We start from the raw sequence: 15,869 nt of genomic DNA, 5'->3' as shown, positions 1-15,869 counted from the left end.
TTATACCCTGCACATGTTAACTTTTCACGGAGCTTCTAAAAAGAAATTGCACCTAAAAAATCGTATAGAAAAGTTTATTTATCTATTGTTTAAAACAGAGCTATAAATTAGAAATAAAACTACGTAGTCTAGGTAGTATCGACGAAATACTCTAAGCATATGCACAGCAGACAACCGATCGTTATAATCATAGCAACTGGCAGTCAATGAGTTACATTATTCACATATTTTTGGCTTTTGACCATTATTACAATTTTTACATACTTCTTATAACAGTTCCACAGTTGGCTTCTCACCATAATTTCCCATTACTGATCTCTACCTGTATCGTCGCCTTTATTAACTGTACTGGACTAGTTGCACGGCATGACTGCAACTATCAAGGCACTTTTCACTTTTCGCTTCCTTCGCTATGAATCTTCACGAAATCTACAACCACTCTTCAATAATCCTTTAATACCAAGAACTGTTTTAATTCGAAGATTCTCCATCAATGGCCCGACGTTACCAATTAGTAGCCACCTCCTACTATGTCACCGACCGACTGTATAACTGCGAATCGTGCAAATGAGTCCCACCTTGAATCCTCCATTTCCCCAAGATTAAGGTCAAGGTTATGTCAAGGTAATGTCACGGTTATGTCAAAGTTATGTCAAGGTTATTTCAAGGTTATGTCAAGGTTATTTCAAGGTTATGTCAAGGTTATTTCAAGGTTATGTCATATGATCATTTGCAACGAACCTTATTATTTGCATTGTATTTTGTCAAGGTTATGTCAAGGTTATGTCAAGGTTATTTCAAGGTTATGTCAAGGTTATGTCAAGGTTATGTCAAGGTTATGTCATATGATCATTTGCAACGAACCTTATTATTTGCATTGTGTTTTGCCTAATGTTCCATATAAAATATAATTCACACTACTTGGACAGGGATGGAGGAAGATTGACTTCTAAAGGTCGATGTTTCTTGTTAGATATGGCATCTGTGTCATCCAATTGCCTGTCTTCGCGTTGTTGTTTCATAGACGTGGTCGAAGGTGTATACCGATTGGAGATCAGTCACTGAAGATCAGTCACTGGAGATCACCGTATAATTGCGAACCGCGCAAATGAGTCCCACCTTGAATCCTCCATTTGCCCAGGATTAAACGGACAATGTTTGTCGTGCACAAAAATCCTTAGACACGCGTATGAATCCACAGAGTTCGAAGGATTTGCCACGAATCGTCCAATCGCTTTAACCAAGACACCCTCAATTATCAACTCCTCAGGTGCCTTGCGGCGTGGAGATCTTGCTCGAATGCGAATGAGTAGGTTTGGGTCCGATGGTCGGCGTTTTGCTCGACACTGGGCACAAGACCTGCTTGTAAGCCTCTCTGTACAATTTGTTAGTCCCTGCATAGATGAAAGGGTTGATCACAGAAGAGGCCCAGGCCAGGATCGACGCGATTACGTGTATGACCGGCACTTTGATGTCGTCGTCGACCACGTTGACGAACATCAACGGCATGAAGCAGAGGATGAAACAGAGGAATATGGTCAGCATCAGTTTGGTCACTCTGGAGTCCTCTCTTCGCTGGATCCCGTTCGTTTTTCTTCGGGAGACGCCACTGTGGGCTTCTAGGTTCTTCCTGCTCTTTCTCACGCGCCAATAGATGCACAGGTAAGACACGCTAATTACTATACAGGGCACGATGAACGCTAGGACGAAGAGGAACTTTTTCGGGCTGCGACCGTCCTTCTTCAGGATCGTGCAGGAGAAGGTGGTCGTGTCCAGACCCATCTGCCCCCAGATCCCTAACAACGGTGGCAGCAGCAGGCAGAAACTTACGGTCCAGATGGCGATCAGCATTATTATTATCCGTTTCGTGGTGTAGAGTTGCGCGTACATCTCCGACCTCGATATCAGTATGTACCTGAAACACGAGGGTGTTTTAGTTTCTGGAACACTTCGATGTCTTGCTTTCAGCTTACTGCCGATTAGCAATCCGAAAGGATTGTGCTCGACATAATATAAATATATTAATATAAATATATAAATAATATAAATATATATATATATATAATATATAAATAATATAAATATAATATAATATAATATATAATAATATATTATTTAGGATTCAATAATGTGTACCACAAACAAAAAAACAGGGTCGGTCACGCGCCGTGTCTTTTCACGGTTCGGCGAAACGTTTGAAGTTGTGCCAATCGCACACTTCTTACGGATTGTAAATACAACGACACCCGTTAATATTCGGACACTTTCCAAAATGCAATAACATTTTTAGAACTGGACTAAACGACTTGAATTTTTTTTTTAAACGATAGAGCGACCAGTATGCTATACCATAATTAGAGTGCTTTTTTTAAATTTTGCAGTTGCTTAGAATGATAAAAGAAAATAAAAAACTCTTTAACTTTTTTTTATCTGAGCCTACAGCGAAAATTCAAAAAATGTGTTTTGTAGATCTCGGTAAGTCACATGCACGTTAAAACAATTAAAGATTAGCACGCATCGAGCTGGTTTCTGCGCCAGCTCCTTTAGCTACTAATAAAACAATTAAATGACGAAAAACGAAAAATCCTGAAACACGTATCCCCTATTCTAACACGAGTCTAACCAGTTATGTTTATATTTAGCCCGACTGACGCACCAGGTCATTTTTGGTCATTTTTGGTCCAATATTTTTTTACCACGTCTCTCAGACGTGGGTTTTAGTGGCCCGTTTATCGTACAGCTTTCACGTATTTGTTTGTTACGAGAACCGAAAGAAATACTTTCTACAGTTTCAACAAAATGTTTCTTTCCCGGATTATATCCTAACTGAACAAAAAACTGGCGAACCTGTCGACGAAAGATTTTATTTAATAGAAGAATAAAGATTTTTTTTCACGTGAAAACGTTTCTTTTTTGAATTAAGCGCATCGAACGAGAAATTTTGTTTCTATAAATTACTGTTGTTTTATTACAAATCAATATTTCCAAAATCCATCGTTTAACCCTTTGCACTCGAGTGGCGAGTCCGAGGCGCCACTAAAAATGTAAAAGAAGCTATTAAAATTGCATTGTACTTGTCAATAGGCTCAATTTCATATGCATGAATCGCAAGAAATTATATAAAATAGAAATACTGTAGATCAGAAATCATGTTTTCGATTTCGAATTCAAACAGCTTCGACTGCGAAGGGTTAAATGATAAATTAACAGAATCGTCGTAAACTTTTTATTCGAACATTTCGGACGATTCCAAAATTCTTCGAATAATATTTCTGAATTTGTTGCTTCGCTTTAAACGCACTGCATAATTCGTTGATACAATTTGCCGTCGATGAACTCGCGCGCACCATCGGTTACACCTGATACAACATCTATTTGATACTATTGGGATGAGCAACAGGCGATTAAGTTCCCCGCAGAGTAACGCCGAGTTCGCGTATTATTTCGATCCAGCGTATTAGTTTCAGTCAGCGTATTTAATAGTATACTTAAATAAGATAAGATATCGAGGAATATCGTAAGATCGCTTTTTGATTTATTCAATAGGCTTTGGCCACGAACCTGTTGATCGTGATGGCAACCATGCTCAGCAACGAAACCGCGACATTTCCGTAGAAGAGCAGCGGAAATATTTTGCACAGCGTTTCACCGAGGACCCAAGCTTCGCGCAGAAAACGGCTCGCAGTCAGCGGCAGATTGAAAACCGAGAAAATCAGGTCGGAGATACTGAGACTGATCACGAAGGCTGTCGTCGCGTGCCGTCTCAGCCGCGTGTACTTCAGTAGCGCGATCACTGTCACCAAGTTACCTGCAATTTGCACAAAACATGAAATAGTCGTTTTTCATTCACAGGCGAAACTAACAAGTTCGCATTATTAAAAAGGAAAAGAACTGCGCGTCTTGAGACGTACGAACAAATTTGCAAAATCGGGGAACGGAAAACGAGCGAATTTTTATTCCGAACGAAATGTTTATTCCTACGAAATGTATCTGTTTTCAAGAACCAATAGCACGTTTTAGTATATTGTATAGTGAGCAAAGAGTCGTTAAAGTCCTCGAGGGAGGATACAAATGCGGCTAAGTGGATAATTAAAAAAGGAGGCATTAATAATCCGAATTCTTGACACTCGGTGGCGCGAGTTAAGGGTGTTAATAGCCGTAACTCGCGAAGAAATAGCCGTGGGTCAGCAGAAGTTCGTTTGACCGCAGAATTGGAACGATTAATTAAGGAATCAACCATCGCGGACGGACAAGTGTACTCTAATTTCTTGATAGACTGAATTATGAATAATATAGCCTATTGTTAGGGAAACCAGAGGCCGGAGCCCGTCTCGACAATCCGCCTCGGCGCGAAGTACATATATCGTCTTTCGAAGCACGGTATAATCGGTATTGCAATAATCTCCGTTTGAACTCTTTACAGTCGATGTTACCTCGACGCCAAAATTAAATGTTCCATGAAATAGAATTTCATCCGACCCAGAAAATTGTATAAACGGTTACGGCAAAACGGGACCATTTGCTCCTGACGCGTTGAAATCTTCAACAGTGTTTCAAATACAAACTTGATTGAATTAAATATTGCTGCGTGTTATGGAACGACGATTTCTAGCGGCGTCGCGGCGTTCGCGTGCGAAGAGTCGACGTGCGTGGATGAATCGTAACGAAATCTTACCCGCGATTCCAACGACGCTGAAAATGATCGCGCACACGGCTGCTAGGATGGTGACCCATCGAGGAAAATGCTTCACACTCTCGCCACCCAATGCCACTCCGATAATCGTGCCGTTCGTCACCGATCCGTCCATGTTTTTTTTTTCTTTTTTCGATAATGTTCACGCACTCTTTCGTCGCGGCTGGTTTCCAGTACGTGAAATGCAAAACGGGACGAGCACGCTTCCGTGAAAAGAAGACGTCATTAAGGAACACCTGCGCTTAAGATCAACACAGCTTATTTACTACCTTTTCTGATTGTTACATAAAACGTTCCAGCCTCTGATCTTGCGATCTTTATTTATGAACGCTTCGAGGAAAATAAACATCACGCTGCATGAAATTCAGAAATATGTACATACATACTCCAAATGCAATAATTTTCAAGTCGAACGCGTCGATGATTCGTCGTGTGAGTTAAATGCGACTTACAATTATTAACCAAAGGCGACAACAACGAAATCGTAACGCGTTTCTTCGCAGAAGAGATCTAATTATGAGTTACAATTTACAAGTTACAAATTAATTGAAATTATTCCGAGATTGACAGCAATCGTGGCACTGCGCCTTGACTTTCATTTCTAACGAGGCAAATAGATCGTGCAATAAATTACACGGCTCCATATAATGTCACTTACGTCGTCGTTATTCCGATCTCTATCATTGTGTAAATCCTGCAAATCGATTATTCGCGTACGATTTTTCTTTTTCGTATCGAAATTTTTAATGAATTCGATCCTCTTGTTCTTCTTGATGGTTCTTCGTGGTTCCTCGATCGATTATCAATATCTAAACACAGAAACAGACGAGAATCAAAGATACTGATATCCACATCCTTGAGTTCATATTTTGTAGTACAAAAAGAAAAAGAGAGAGAGAGAGAGAGAGAGAGAGAGAGAGAGAGAGAAAGAAAGATGAGATAAAATCACGAGAAAAACATGAGAAACTGTTGAGCTGTTTCTTTAACAGATAATCCATTCATCCGTCCGCCCCAATTAAAAATTATCGTCACACGTATTTTATTCGAAGAAAGCTATACATTTTCACTCGACTTCTGTTTCTCACAAAATTTTGCACAAAGATCCGCAGCTTACGGATCACTATTTAAAAACAAACACTGCTTTCTAGGAAACCAAGACGAGAATTTCCACGTTCTAATTAACACTAAATCTGGCCGAGTGTTAAAAACGGCAAACAAGACATTTTACAAAACTACCAACGATTTTGATTTCGTTATCAATTCGATCACCGTACGAAATTCAGTGTTAACACTTTGACGGCAGATGACACACACATACACGCGCACGCGTCACCCGAATTTCCAACTTTGGTCTCGATAAGTTGCGCTCAAGTTCTGCGGGAATGAATGCCGCGAGACGTTCCACGAATCGGGAAATTTGTGCGGAACGTTTGTAATTTTCGAGGTGCCCCGACGCCGACGTGTTAATTAAATTGCGGCCGCGACCACGTGTGTTCCAGTGATCGCAGAAATTGCAGTAATGCGACTAGTTTCGCGCAGCGAGCGACGGGGGAACCATTATTGGCGAGCGAACCGTTCTCGATTTACATGCGTTCGTCTGTCGGACGATCTCCGGCAATGTCTGGAACGATTAAATACACGAGGGTTCCTTATCCAGCGAGCCACTTGAATTCATTCTCTCTCGGCTTCTTCTTTTTGCCCGTTCGTTAGCGGCTGCACGCTTTATCCGCGTCCTCCTCTGATTTTCTTGCGACGCCGACGATCCCGCGACATCGAAAAAACCGAAGAGTTTCTCTCCACTCCTCTTTCTCTGTTTCTCTGTTTCTCTCTCTCTCGCACACGCAGAGATCCGTGTCTCTTCCCTAAGAACCCTTTCGCGGTTGAAAAAAAGCTATCAATGAGCTTTGAACTTGTTGCGACATCCTCGTCAACTACACACCAGGAAATCACGATCTTCGACCTTGTCTCGTCGACACCGAAAGCTCGCTGTTGCAAATTCGTTCGAAATGCAAACGAGGATTTGTTCGTTGAACCTTTCACTCCATTCGAGAGACCTGTCCCGAGCTTTCACCGATAAGAGAATTATCGGGAACTCGGCGACCTTTGACCTCGTTTCATTGAAATTAATTGATTCTCCGGTGGTCCCGAAACGCACTAATTACGATCTTCGCGTATATTAGATTTAGCTCGGGTTACATAGTTGTCAGTTAATCGCACCGTTTACCGACCGTTCGTTATTCGATTTCCGATCGATCCGAGATCTCATTCTTCCCGCGACTATTCTTTATGGAAACTTACTCGTTCGCTCGGTTATTCGCGAACGAAAAGAAAGCGTAGCACAGTCCCCTGACCAACCAGAGTGCACTAATTAATCACCGAGATTGTACGCGATACCCTGGAAAAACGTCTCCATTTATCATCGGCTCGTTCCAGTTCCTTGCAACATCGAAGTTGCAATTACGGTTCGCGGATACTTTCGTTCACCGTCCTACGATACTCTTCTGTCACCAGAGAAAGAAAAGAAAAAAGAAAAGAAAAAACAGCAACCACTTCACCTTCGTTGCCATCAACGGCACGATAAACCATCATGAACAAACGCAAGAAGTTACCTCCTCAATTTCTCCAATTTATCGGAAAATTCTTGCCCCGCGAGCACTTCGGAAACATCGTCTTCATTCTTCTCGATCCTAGATGCTCGTCGATTCGATTCCACTGTTTAACCGATGTTCTCAGTGTCCGTAATAATCGCGAATTTCGAATGAAATTTGATCGGATGTTCTCGGTAAACACGACGTTGAGAATGCTTGCCGGGAGAGCTCGGGTGTTCTCGATCCCCTTTGTTTTTAATTTTTGTTCGACGACACGGGAGAAGCGGCTTCGTCTAGCTAGCGCAACGAGCGCTCCTCAGGGACTGACGGGACTCTCTCGGTGTCGATCTTTAGCTCCCCTTTTACAACGGGAGTACACGAAGCCTTCTTATCTGCCTCTTCTTGATTTAACTCTCCCGCTTCCTCTCCCGCTGCCTTTTTCCCAGCTCTTTCATATTCCGCCGCCGGGCCGGTAGCCGGGTTCGCTCAAGCACCACTGGCCACCGAGGAATCCTAATTAATTAATCTTATTGAGGACCATTGTTAGGACGAGGCCTCGAGCCTTAATCGGCCGAAACGATACTTCTGTCAGCCGGGGCCCGGCTCGGTGAGAATTTCCGCAACCTTTTCACGCTACCCCACGACGATTTATTGCGGATTCATCGCGGATTCATCGTGGTTATCCACATTTCCAGGATCTCGTATCGAAAACGGATGAAACAACGCTGCCCGTGCAATCTTGGTTTGGATATCGCGTTCTGAAACGTTGCTTCGCGGTGACGAGAAGATAATCCATTTACGCGCAATAGAATTAGTACGCGACAGAATTTATGCGCGAATTAACTTTGGTTTAGGAACTGGATGGGAATACAGCAAATTCTAATTTTCTTTCAGCTTTTAAACAAAAAATGGACCATATAGGAAGAGGAGATACGATTATTCGAGCCCTTGCACCTCGGTTTTATAGTTGTTGACAATCGGTAACTATAAAAACGAGGTGCAACGACAGTTATCCTACAAATACAATAGATTCTCCATAATTTTCTTTTAGCTTGTAAACAAAAATAGACCCTTTGGGAAGAGGAGATACGATTATTCGAGCCCTTGCACCTCGGTTTTATAGTTGTTGACAATCGGTAACTATAAAAACGAGGTGCAACGACAGTTATCCTACAAATACAATAGATTCTCCATAATTTTCTTTTAGCTTGTAAACAAAAATAGACCCTTTGGGAAGAGGAGATACGATTATTCGAGCCCTTGCACCTCGGTTTTATAGTTGTTGACAATCGGTAACTATAAAAACGAGGTGCAACGACAGTTATCCTACAAATACAATAGATTCTCCATAATTTTCTTTTAGCTTGTAAACAAAAATAGACCCTTTGGGAAGAGGAGATACGATTATTCGAGCCCTTGCACCTCGTTTTTATAGTTGTTGACAATCGGTAACTATAAAAACGAGGTGCAACGACAGTTATCCTACAAATACAATAGATTCTCCATAATTTTCTTTTAGCTTGTAAACAAAAATAGACCCTTTGGGAAGAGGAGATACGATTATTCGAGCCCTTGCACCTCGGTTTTATAGTTACCGATTGTCAACAACTATAAAAACGAGGTGCAACGACTCGAATAATTGTATCTCCTCTTCCCAAAGGGTCTATTTTTGTTTACAAGCTAAAAGAAAATTATGGAGAATTTATTGTATTTGTAGGATGACTTTTTAACAATTTCGCTAGAGGAAGCCTGTGCGTTGGATTTTTGGTGGCTGTGTTATGTCCGAAAGATAATTTAATTATTTTCTTTCGGGTAATTGGATTGAACAATTCTGGTAGCTTATCAGATACATCGAAGCCAACATTTTGGTTTGCGGACGAAATTACTGTAGTCGTTAAACAATTTATTTAGAAATCCATCGCTGTTCGATGTTTAGAGAAATGTTGAAGAATATTACAGAGAATTGGTAAATTATATCGTGTTCGAGAACTTGTTGAGTCTCTTCACAGGTTTACAGGTACTAGACACTTTTCTTAATTAAAAACCAGAACAAAGGAACACTTAGTTCTTCAATTCAAACTGTTTTTCAATCCTCAGTCGCTGCTCGTTGTCGCAGTTCAATAAATAAAGGGACTCGGACCTCTTTAAAAATAAAAAGTGCTGTGAGTTAAGACAAGATTAAAATTGACGACGATCCAAAGTAAAAATGAATGTGTCAAATTCGAAATTGACGAATAATTTAGAAATTGCATTCCAAAGAATTTAATTACGTAAACCAGACGAGAACTTTTATAAAATGTTTCCGCAAGTTTCTTTTCGGGATAACAAATATTTCCTGCTTTCTAAAACAAAATAATCCTTAATTTTTCAATGCAAATGATCTTTCAATCCTCGTCAATCCCTCAACGTCCCAATTTTTGATCAATAATTTCTAAATCCCTCGAAAATAAAAATCTCTAGCGAATCCGTGTATGAAACACACTATTTTTCGAATCCGCTGTGAAATATCCAAAAAATTGACAGAAGGGATGCACGAGGATTCTTAATCCTCGAACATCGATAATTAACTACATTGCTATGGTTGCAATTGCAATTGCATTACGCTTACAATGAACGGTGTCAAAGTCGAATCTGCACCCTTCGGAAGTCACCCCCTTGTTTCTCCAACTTTTCCATCACTTCTCTCTGCTCCAGAAACAACGATACAATTGTCCGAGTAGAATTATTAATTTCTCGCGTGTCCGTTAATTTTGATTTGGAGCTACGGCCGAAAATGCACTCCGGATCTGCACAATGCACCCTGCGATTCCTCAGGTATGGCCTTCCCCGTGTCACGCGCACCATCGACTGCCGGCTGTTCCTCGGAGTGTGGCCGTAGCGATGCTGGAAATGGTCGACGGCCCGGTGGTCGAAACACCATCGGCACGTGCTCGAATTAATACCGTCGACAGGGTGCGAAAGGGGATGAGAACCGACACGAAGAGCGCCGCGTTCCCGAGCGTATCGTTTCCCGGCGATCCATTAATTCTTGTATTAGCCGGCCAATCGAACTGTTACAGAAATATCGATTAATAATTAACGGGGCTGCAGCACGTGAATTTAGCAGGCACGTTCCCCTTTCGTTGACAGGAAATTATTTGCAGCGGCGAACACCTTCCGATCGCGCATCGCTCATACTTATAAAAATTCGCATTTCCGTGGAAAATGTGCGGACGTACACTTACGAACAAATTGAATAATGTATATTTCTTACGCCTGTTTCTAGTTTTTATTTATTTCTATTATTTTACTATTTTATTTTACTTCGTTATCCAGCGAATTGTCTTCGCCAATATTTAAGTTTTTTCTTTTCTAATTATTTAATAGAAGCGGAAATAGAATAGAAAGAGTTCTTGAATGTATTTTTATTCAAAACGGAATGACGTATTTATGAAAACTAACTAGCAAGTTTCAATTTCATTATTTTGAGCAAATTCTGTGGTGAAATTCATTTACGATCTAACTAATTCTATCGGTGTACCATATTTTTAAAGATTATTTATTAAAGGTGAAAATAGGAAGGTAACATTTTTTTAAAGAATTTAATTCATGTGTATTTATTAAAACCAATTACAATTATCATTTTGTTACCTTTTTGAGCAAATTGTATTCGCCATGTAATTAATTCTACTCTGTGGCGAACAAGTGGCGTTAAGTGTACAATATCACTGTTTTTTTAAAATAATTTCCTAAATGTAGGAGCAACAAAAAAATATCTTTTAACAGCACTTTTAAAAATACATTAATATTTGCTGTCTAATTAAAGTTCTCTTGATATTTTATTTTCTAATAAATAACATTGAAAGTATGCAACGTTTTTTTTTATTGTTGATTAAATTCGTAGAGTCCCTACTAATATTCTAATTGTTCGACGTCCTTCCACGAAGTCGCGAAGCATGCGGCTGCACATTGAAATGAGTTCCGCCGCCGACTGTAAATTTCATTATAGCAAGACTTTTTCATAAATAATCCTGAATGCAAGTCAACCCCCCGTCGATGGTTAATTGTAAGAATGGCCATAGCGAGAGAGAGAACTTGCGACCGCGTAGGCCAGCTGCCGGCAGCCCCGGCACAAAGCCGGGTCCAAACAATCGAAAGGAGCGGTCCAACAAACAGAACTCACCCCCCGCGGTCCCCTTTTCATCCCTGCGATATGTTTCACCTGGCTTCGAACCCTGCGATTAAACGTAATCTCGAGGAATGAGCGTCCCTGCAGCAATTCGCAGAAAACCATAGACGCGTTTCTCGTTTTATCCGAGGATTGGAATTATTATTCAAATACTTGGAACGCATCACGAGCTCACAAAGAAATCCTCCAAAGAAATTTCAAGTTAATCATTCGTAAGTCGCCGAGAGAAAAAAGGCCGAGACGATCGAGGCTTTCGAATCTTACGTTAAATTTTAATCGTCTCAATGTTTTCAGAGATTATAAGAGAGAAGATTACAATACAATTTCAGTGTTTGTATATATTATTGTAGATATATATATATTATATTATTATATTATTATTATTATTATATATATATAATATTAAATAAATAATATTAAATATATATTATATACACATTACATATATACAGGGTGTCCCACAATTATTTTAACAGCCGAAAATGAGGGGTAGCTGAGGTCATTTGAAGTAACATTTTCCTTTGCGAAAATGCAATCCGCGGCTTTGTTTACGAGTTATTAACGAAAAACACTGGCCAATGAGAGGTGACGGTGCGAGAGAGAGAGTCCGCGAGAGAGTACGCAGCACGAGGCTTTGACAGATGGTCGGGACGGACTCGAGCCACGTTCGAAGTATTGAACAAATCACGAAGCGAGAACTTTCCGGATTTTTTTTTTACTACGTGACAGTGATATTTTGAAGAAAAACGCTGTTCACCTTTACTTTAGAATGTCTGAAGAATATTTACTAATTTTTCGGACCCGAAATAATAAGTAATTTAACCGTGACGGCCGTTTTAATTTTCTAGTGTGCATGACACCTCGTGTGTAACATATGAAATTTTTAAGCAAGGTGTACAGTGAAAATTAACAAAGTACGTAAATGATATTTTACGTTAATGGTATTTTATTTAAATAATTCCGTGTCCGAACATAGTTCAACGAATGATTCGCAAAGCTAATTTAATAAATAATAATCGTGTTAAAGGATGTAAGGGATATGTTTGTTAGAGAAATATGAAGAATATTATCAACAAGAAACTCACCCATTTAGTTGTAAAATCCACTTCATGCACGAAAATGTGTGCAGGAGGATAGTGCATTGACCTCGTACAATGTATGATGAACTGCACAGCTGATCTGTATCCGACGGCGACGAACAGAAGGATATCTCCAGGCAGGCAATTTCAACGTTTACTTTCACTGCATTATCACTAAACACTGATCACTTATCAATAATATTTATGGACCAACTTTCCTGGGTTAATATGTATAGCTCTGAAAAGAGCCGATTTTTTTATGCGACGCGTTCGAAGTTCTCACTGTTAACGACACGTATGTACCACGTTGTCGAGATGAACTGCAGAAGACTGGCACGATGGCCGACTGTGTTTCGTTCTCCTACGAGCGAATTTCAACTGTTTTCCATCGAACGCGAACATTGTCAGCCATCGTGCTAGTCTTCCGCAGTTTATCCCGTCAACGCGGTATGTGTTCTTAACGATATGAACTTCGAACGCGTCGCATAAAACAATCGGCTCTTTTCAGGGCCATACATATTAACCCAGGAAAGTTGGTCCATAAATATTATTGATAAGTGATCAGTGTTTAGTGATAATGCAGTGAAAGTAAACGTTGAAATTGCCTGCCTGGAGATATCCTTCTGTTCGTCGCCGTCGGATACAGATCAGCTGTGCAGTTCACCATACATTGTACGAGGTCAATGCACTATCCTCCTGCACACATTTTCGTGCATGAAGTGGATTTTACAACTAAATGGGTGAGTTTCTTGTTGATAATATTCTTCATATTTCTCTAACAAACATATCCCTTACATCCTTTAACACGATTATTATTTATTAAATTAGCTTTGCGAATCATTCGTTGAACTATGTTCGGACACGGAATTATTTAAATAAAATACCATTAACGTAAAATATCATTTACGTACTTTGTTAATCTTCACTGTACACCTTGCTTAAAAATTTCATATGTTACACACGAGGTGTCATGCACACTAGAAAATTAAAACGGCCGTCACGGTTAAATTACTTATTATTTCGGGTCCGAAAAATTAGTAAATATTCTTCAGACATTCTAAAGTAAAGGTGAACAGCGTTTTTCTTCAAAATATCACTGTCACGTAATAAAAAAAAAATCCGGAAAGTTCTCGCTTCGTGATTTGTTCAATACTTCGAACGTGGCTCGAGTCCGTCCCGACCATCTGTCAAAGCCTCGTGCTGCGTACTCTCTCGCGGACTCTCTCTCTCGCACCGTCACCTCTCATTGGCCAGTGTTTTTCGTTAATAACTCGTAAACAAAGCCGCGGATTGCATTTTCGCAAAGGAAAAAGTTACTTCAAATGACCTCAGCTACCCCTCATTTTCGGCTGTTAAAATAATTGTGGGACACCCTGTATATATATATATATATATATATATATATATATATATATATATATATATATATATATATATATATTATAGAGTACAAATAAAATACTTATACTCTAATAAAATAATATATCTAATAATATATATAATATATCTTAATAATAAAATATCTGTATTGAATGTTTCGAGAACAAAACGTTCCTCGAATTGTGAATAACAATCGGACTCGTTATTTATTTTATTTCAGCATCCAATGAATGGAGGAATGAATTAACGCGATGTGCAATATACCTTCGTGCATCGCTTTTTATACGATAGAATTAATATACAGATATTTTTCGAACTTAAAAACAAAACGATGCATTATATTTATTTAAATTGATTAAACTTCCTACTTTGAAATTCTCTTATAAATAGGCTTCCGAGCTCTCTCATTATATTGTGTTCCGAAGATGGACAATCATTATCTCGAATTCATCTTTCTCGTTTCTTTTTCCTTTCCTTCCCGTCACGGTTGAACTGTTCACTGTGTTTCCCGAATGTGGCAGAGGATCGTCATGGAAATGTCTAACGAAATCCACGAATGGCCCGAAAAGTGTCCAACAACGGGCTGTTTTGCATAACCAACCCCGTTTCCGGACCGGTTCGTGTAACCTGCTCGTGGAAAAAGAGGAATGCACCGTGAGAAGAAGAGCATTCTAACCACGGTTTCCAGAACAACGAGAGGCTGAACATTTCCTGGGACGGAAAGATCGCGTAATCGGGCTGTGCACACAGTAGGACCATCTTACCTCGTCGCCTAATCGTCGCGGCGATGCATCATCTCTTTTCGGGGGAGAATTCATCTCGTTATCGGTCGGTTGTCCCTTCGAAAACAATCCTCGCGTTACACGCCGCTGTTTCCCGCGGTCTATGTTGTTTCCGTGTCCACAAACAACGGGCCGCAAATGGTACCCCGAATTTGTTTGCACCCCTAAAAACCTTTTCCCTCGTTCTTCCTTCGACTTTTTTTTATTCTTTCGTCTGAATGAATAAGTTACACATGGCGAACATAAAAATTGTTCGAAAACTATTTTGCGACATTTTGCCATTTTCCGGCATTTTTTCTATTACAAGTATGCACATGTTGTTTCGAATGCAAAATAAAAACAGTTGGAACAATGTTACGTTACGATGCGAGGAAAATTATTTTTTTACAGAACTGTTCAGTTCTAAATTAATAGATTCGAACGTAGAGGCCTTTGGTGCTCGGGAGTCAAAAATGGCCCTTCCAAGAAGACGAATAAAGAGAACAAAGTATCATTCAAACGTTAATTCAGTACATTTTCCGACGTCTGTGTCTCAAGACACAAAAAGCCCCATTTTTATTTTCAAATGCGTTTAAATTGTGAATATAATATCCTTGTAATAATGATGATGATGATAATAATAATAATATTAATAATAATAATAATAATATTAAATATTATATTCTACAGTTTGGCGATGCTTACTATTTTATTGGAAACGATTAGAGGGGGACAGTTTAACGACACACATCCAATTAGCAATTTTCACCCCGATAGCGACTGTCATTTTTGTATTTGAACCGGAAAGACGAAAAATCGGGGCGCGAGTAGAATCGACTAATGCTCGACCACAGATACCCTAATCTTTAACCAATAAAAATGGCCGCCGACGGCAATAAATCTCGGCGGTCTGTCCGAGCGAAGATAAGGACCTTGAATTACGCATGGAAAAACGATAAACAACACACCGAGGCAGAATTGTGTTTCTCACGTTGTGGTCCAATTAATAAAACATGCTCGTGAACGAGCTATCGTAACACCAGGTACTTGTACGCTTCTCACGGGGGTTCGTAGAGACGTGTAGATTTTTTCAGGCGTTCATTTCCATCGTCAACAGTCTCAAGATCGACTCCCAAGAATTTTTCTCCGGGCCCGCGAGCGCCGTCTTTCATATTTTTTTTATCCTTCTCGTGTCGTTTA

General features: G+C 39.9%; 1 protein-coding gene across 6 annotated transcripts in view; it reads right to left on the bottom strand.

Moving 5' to 3' along the window:
• The window catches only part of Tre1 (Trapped in endoderm 1), a 119,208-nt gene extending 109,084 nt beyond the window's left edge, over nucleotides 1-10,124 (bottom strand). For 3 of the 6 annotated variants that reach the window (XR_013033635.1, XR_013033631.1, XR_013033634.1), the window contains exons 1-5: nucleotides 7,303-7,892; nucleotides 5,352-5,502; nucleotides 4,676-4,929; nucleotides 3,562-3,808; nucleotides 265-1,915 (exon numbers count right to left, since the gene is read on the bottom strand). Coding sequence is in view for 1 of the 6 variants with exons in the window: in XM_033468564.2 (XP_033324455.2) it covers nucleotides 1,267-1,915; nucleotides 3,562-3,808; nucleotides 4,676-4,808 (1,029 nt within the window). In the remaining 5 variants the exon portion in view is untranslated. Of the gene's footprint in view, nucleotides 1-60; nucleotides 1,916-3,561; nucleotides 3,809-4,675; nucleotides 4,935-5,351; nucleotides 5,503-7,302; nucleotides 7,894-9,889 lie in introns of those variants that run through there. The other 3 variants (XR_013033633.1, XR_013033632.1, XM_033468564.2) reach the window with 3 other exon arrangements.
• Nucleotides 10,125-15,869: the final 5,745 nt, after the last annotated feature.

This window comes from Megalopta genalis, chromosome 6 (assembly GCF_051020955.1).
Source record: "Megalopta genalis isolate 19385.01 chromosome 6, iyMegGena1_principal, whole genome shotgun sequence".
In the NCBI taxonomy this organism is placed as follows: Eukaryota; Metazoa; Arthropoda; class Insecta; order Hymenoptera; family Halictidae; genus Megalopta; species Megalopta genalis.
Note: the sequence above shows the minus strand (reverse complement) of the source record. Positions and strands in the feature narration are given on the sequence as shown.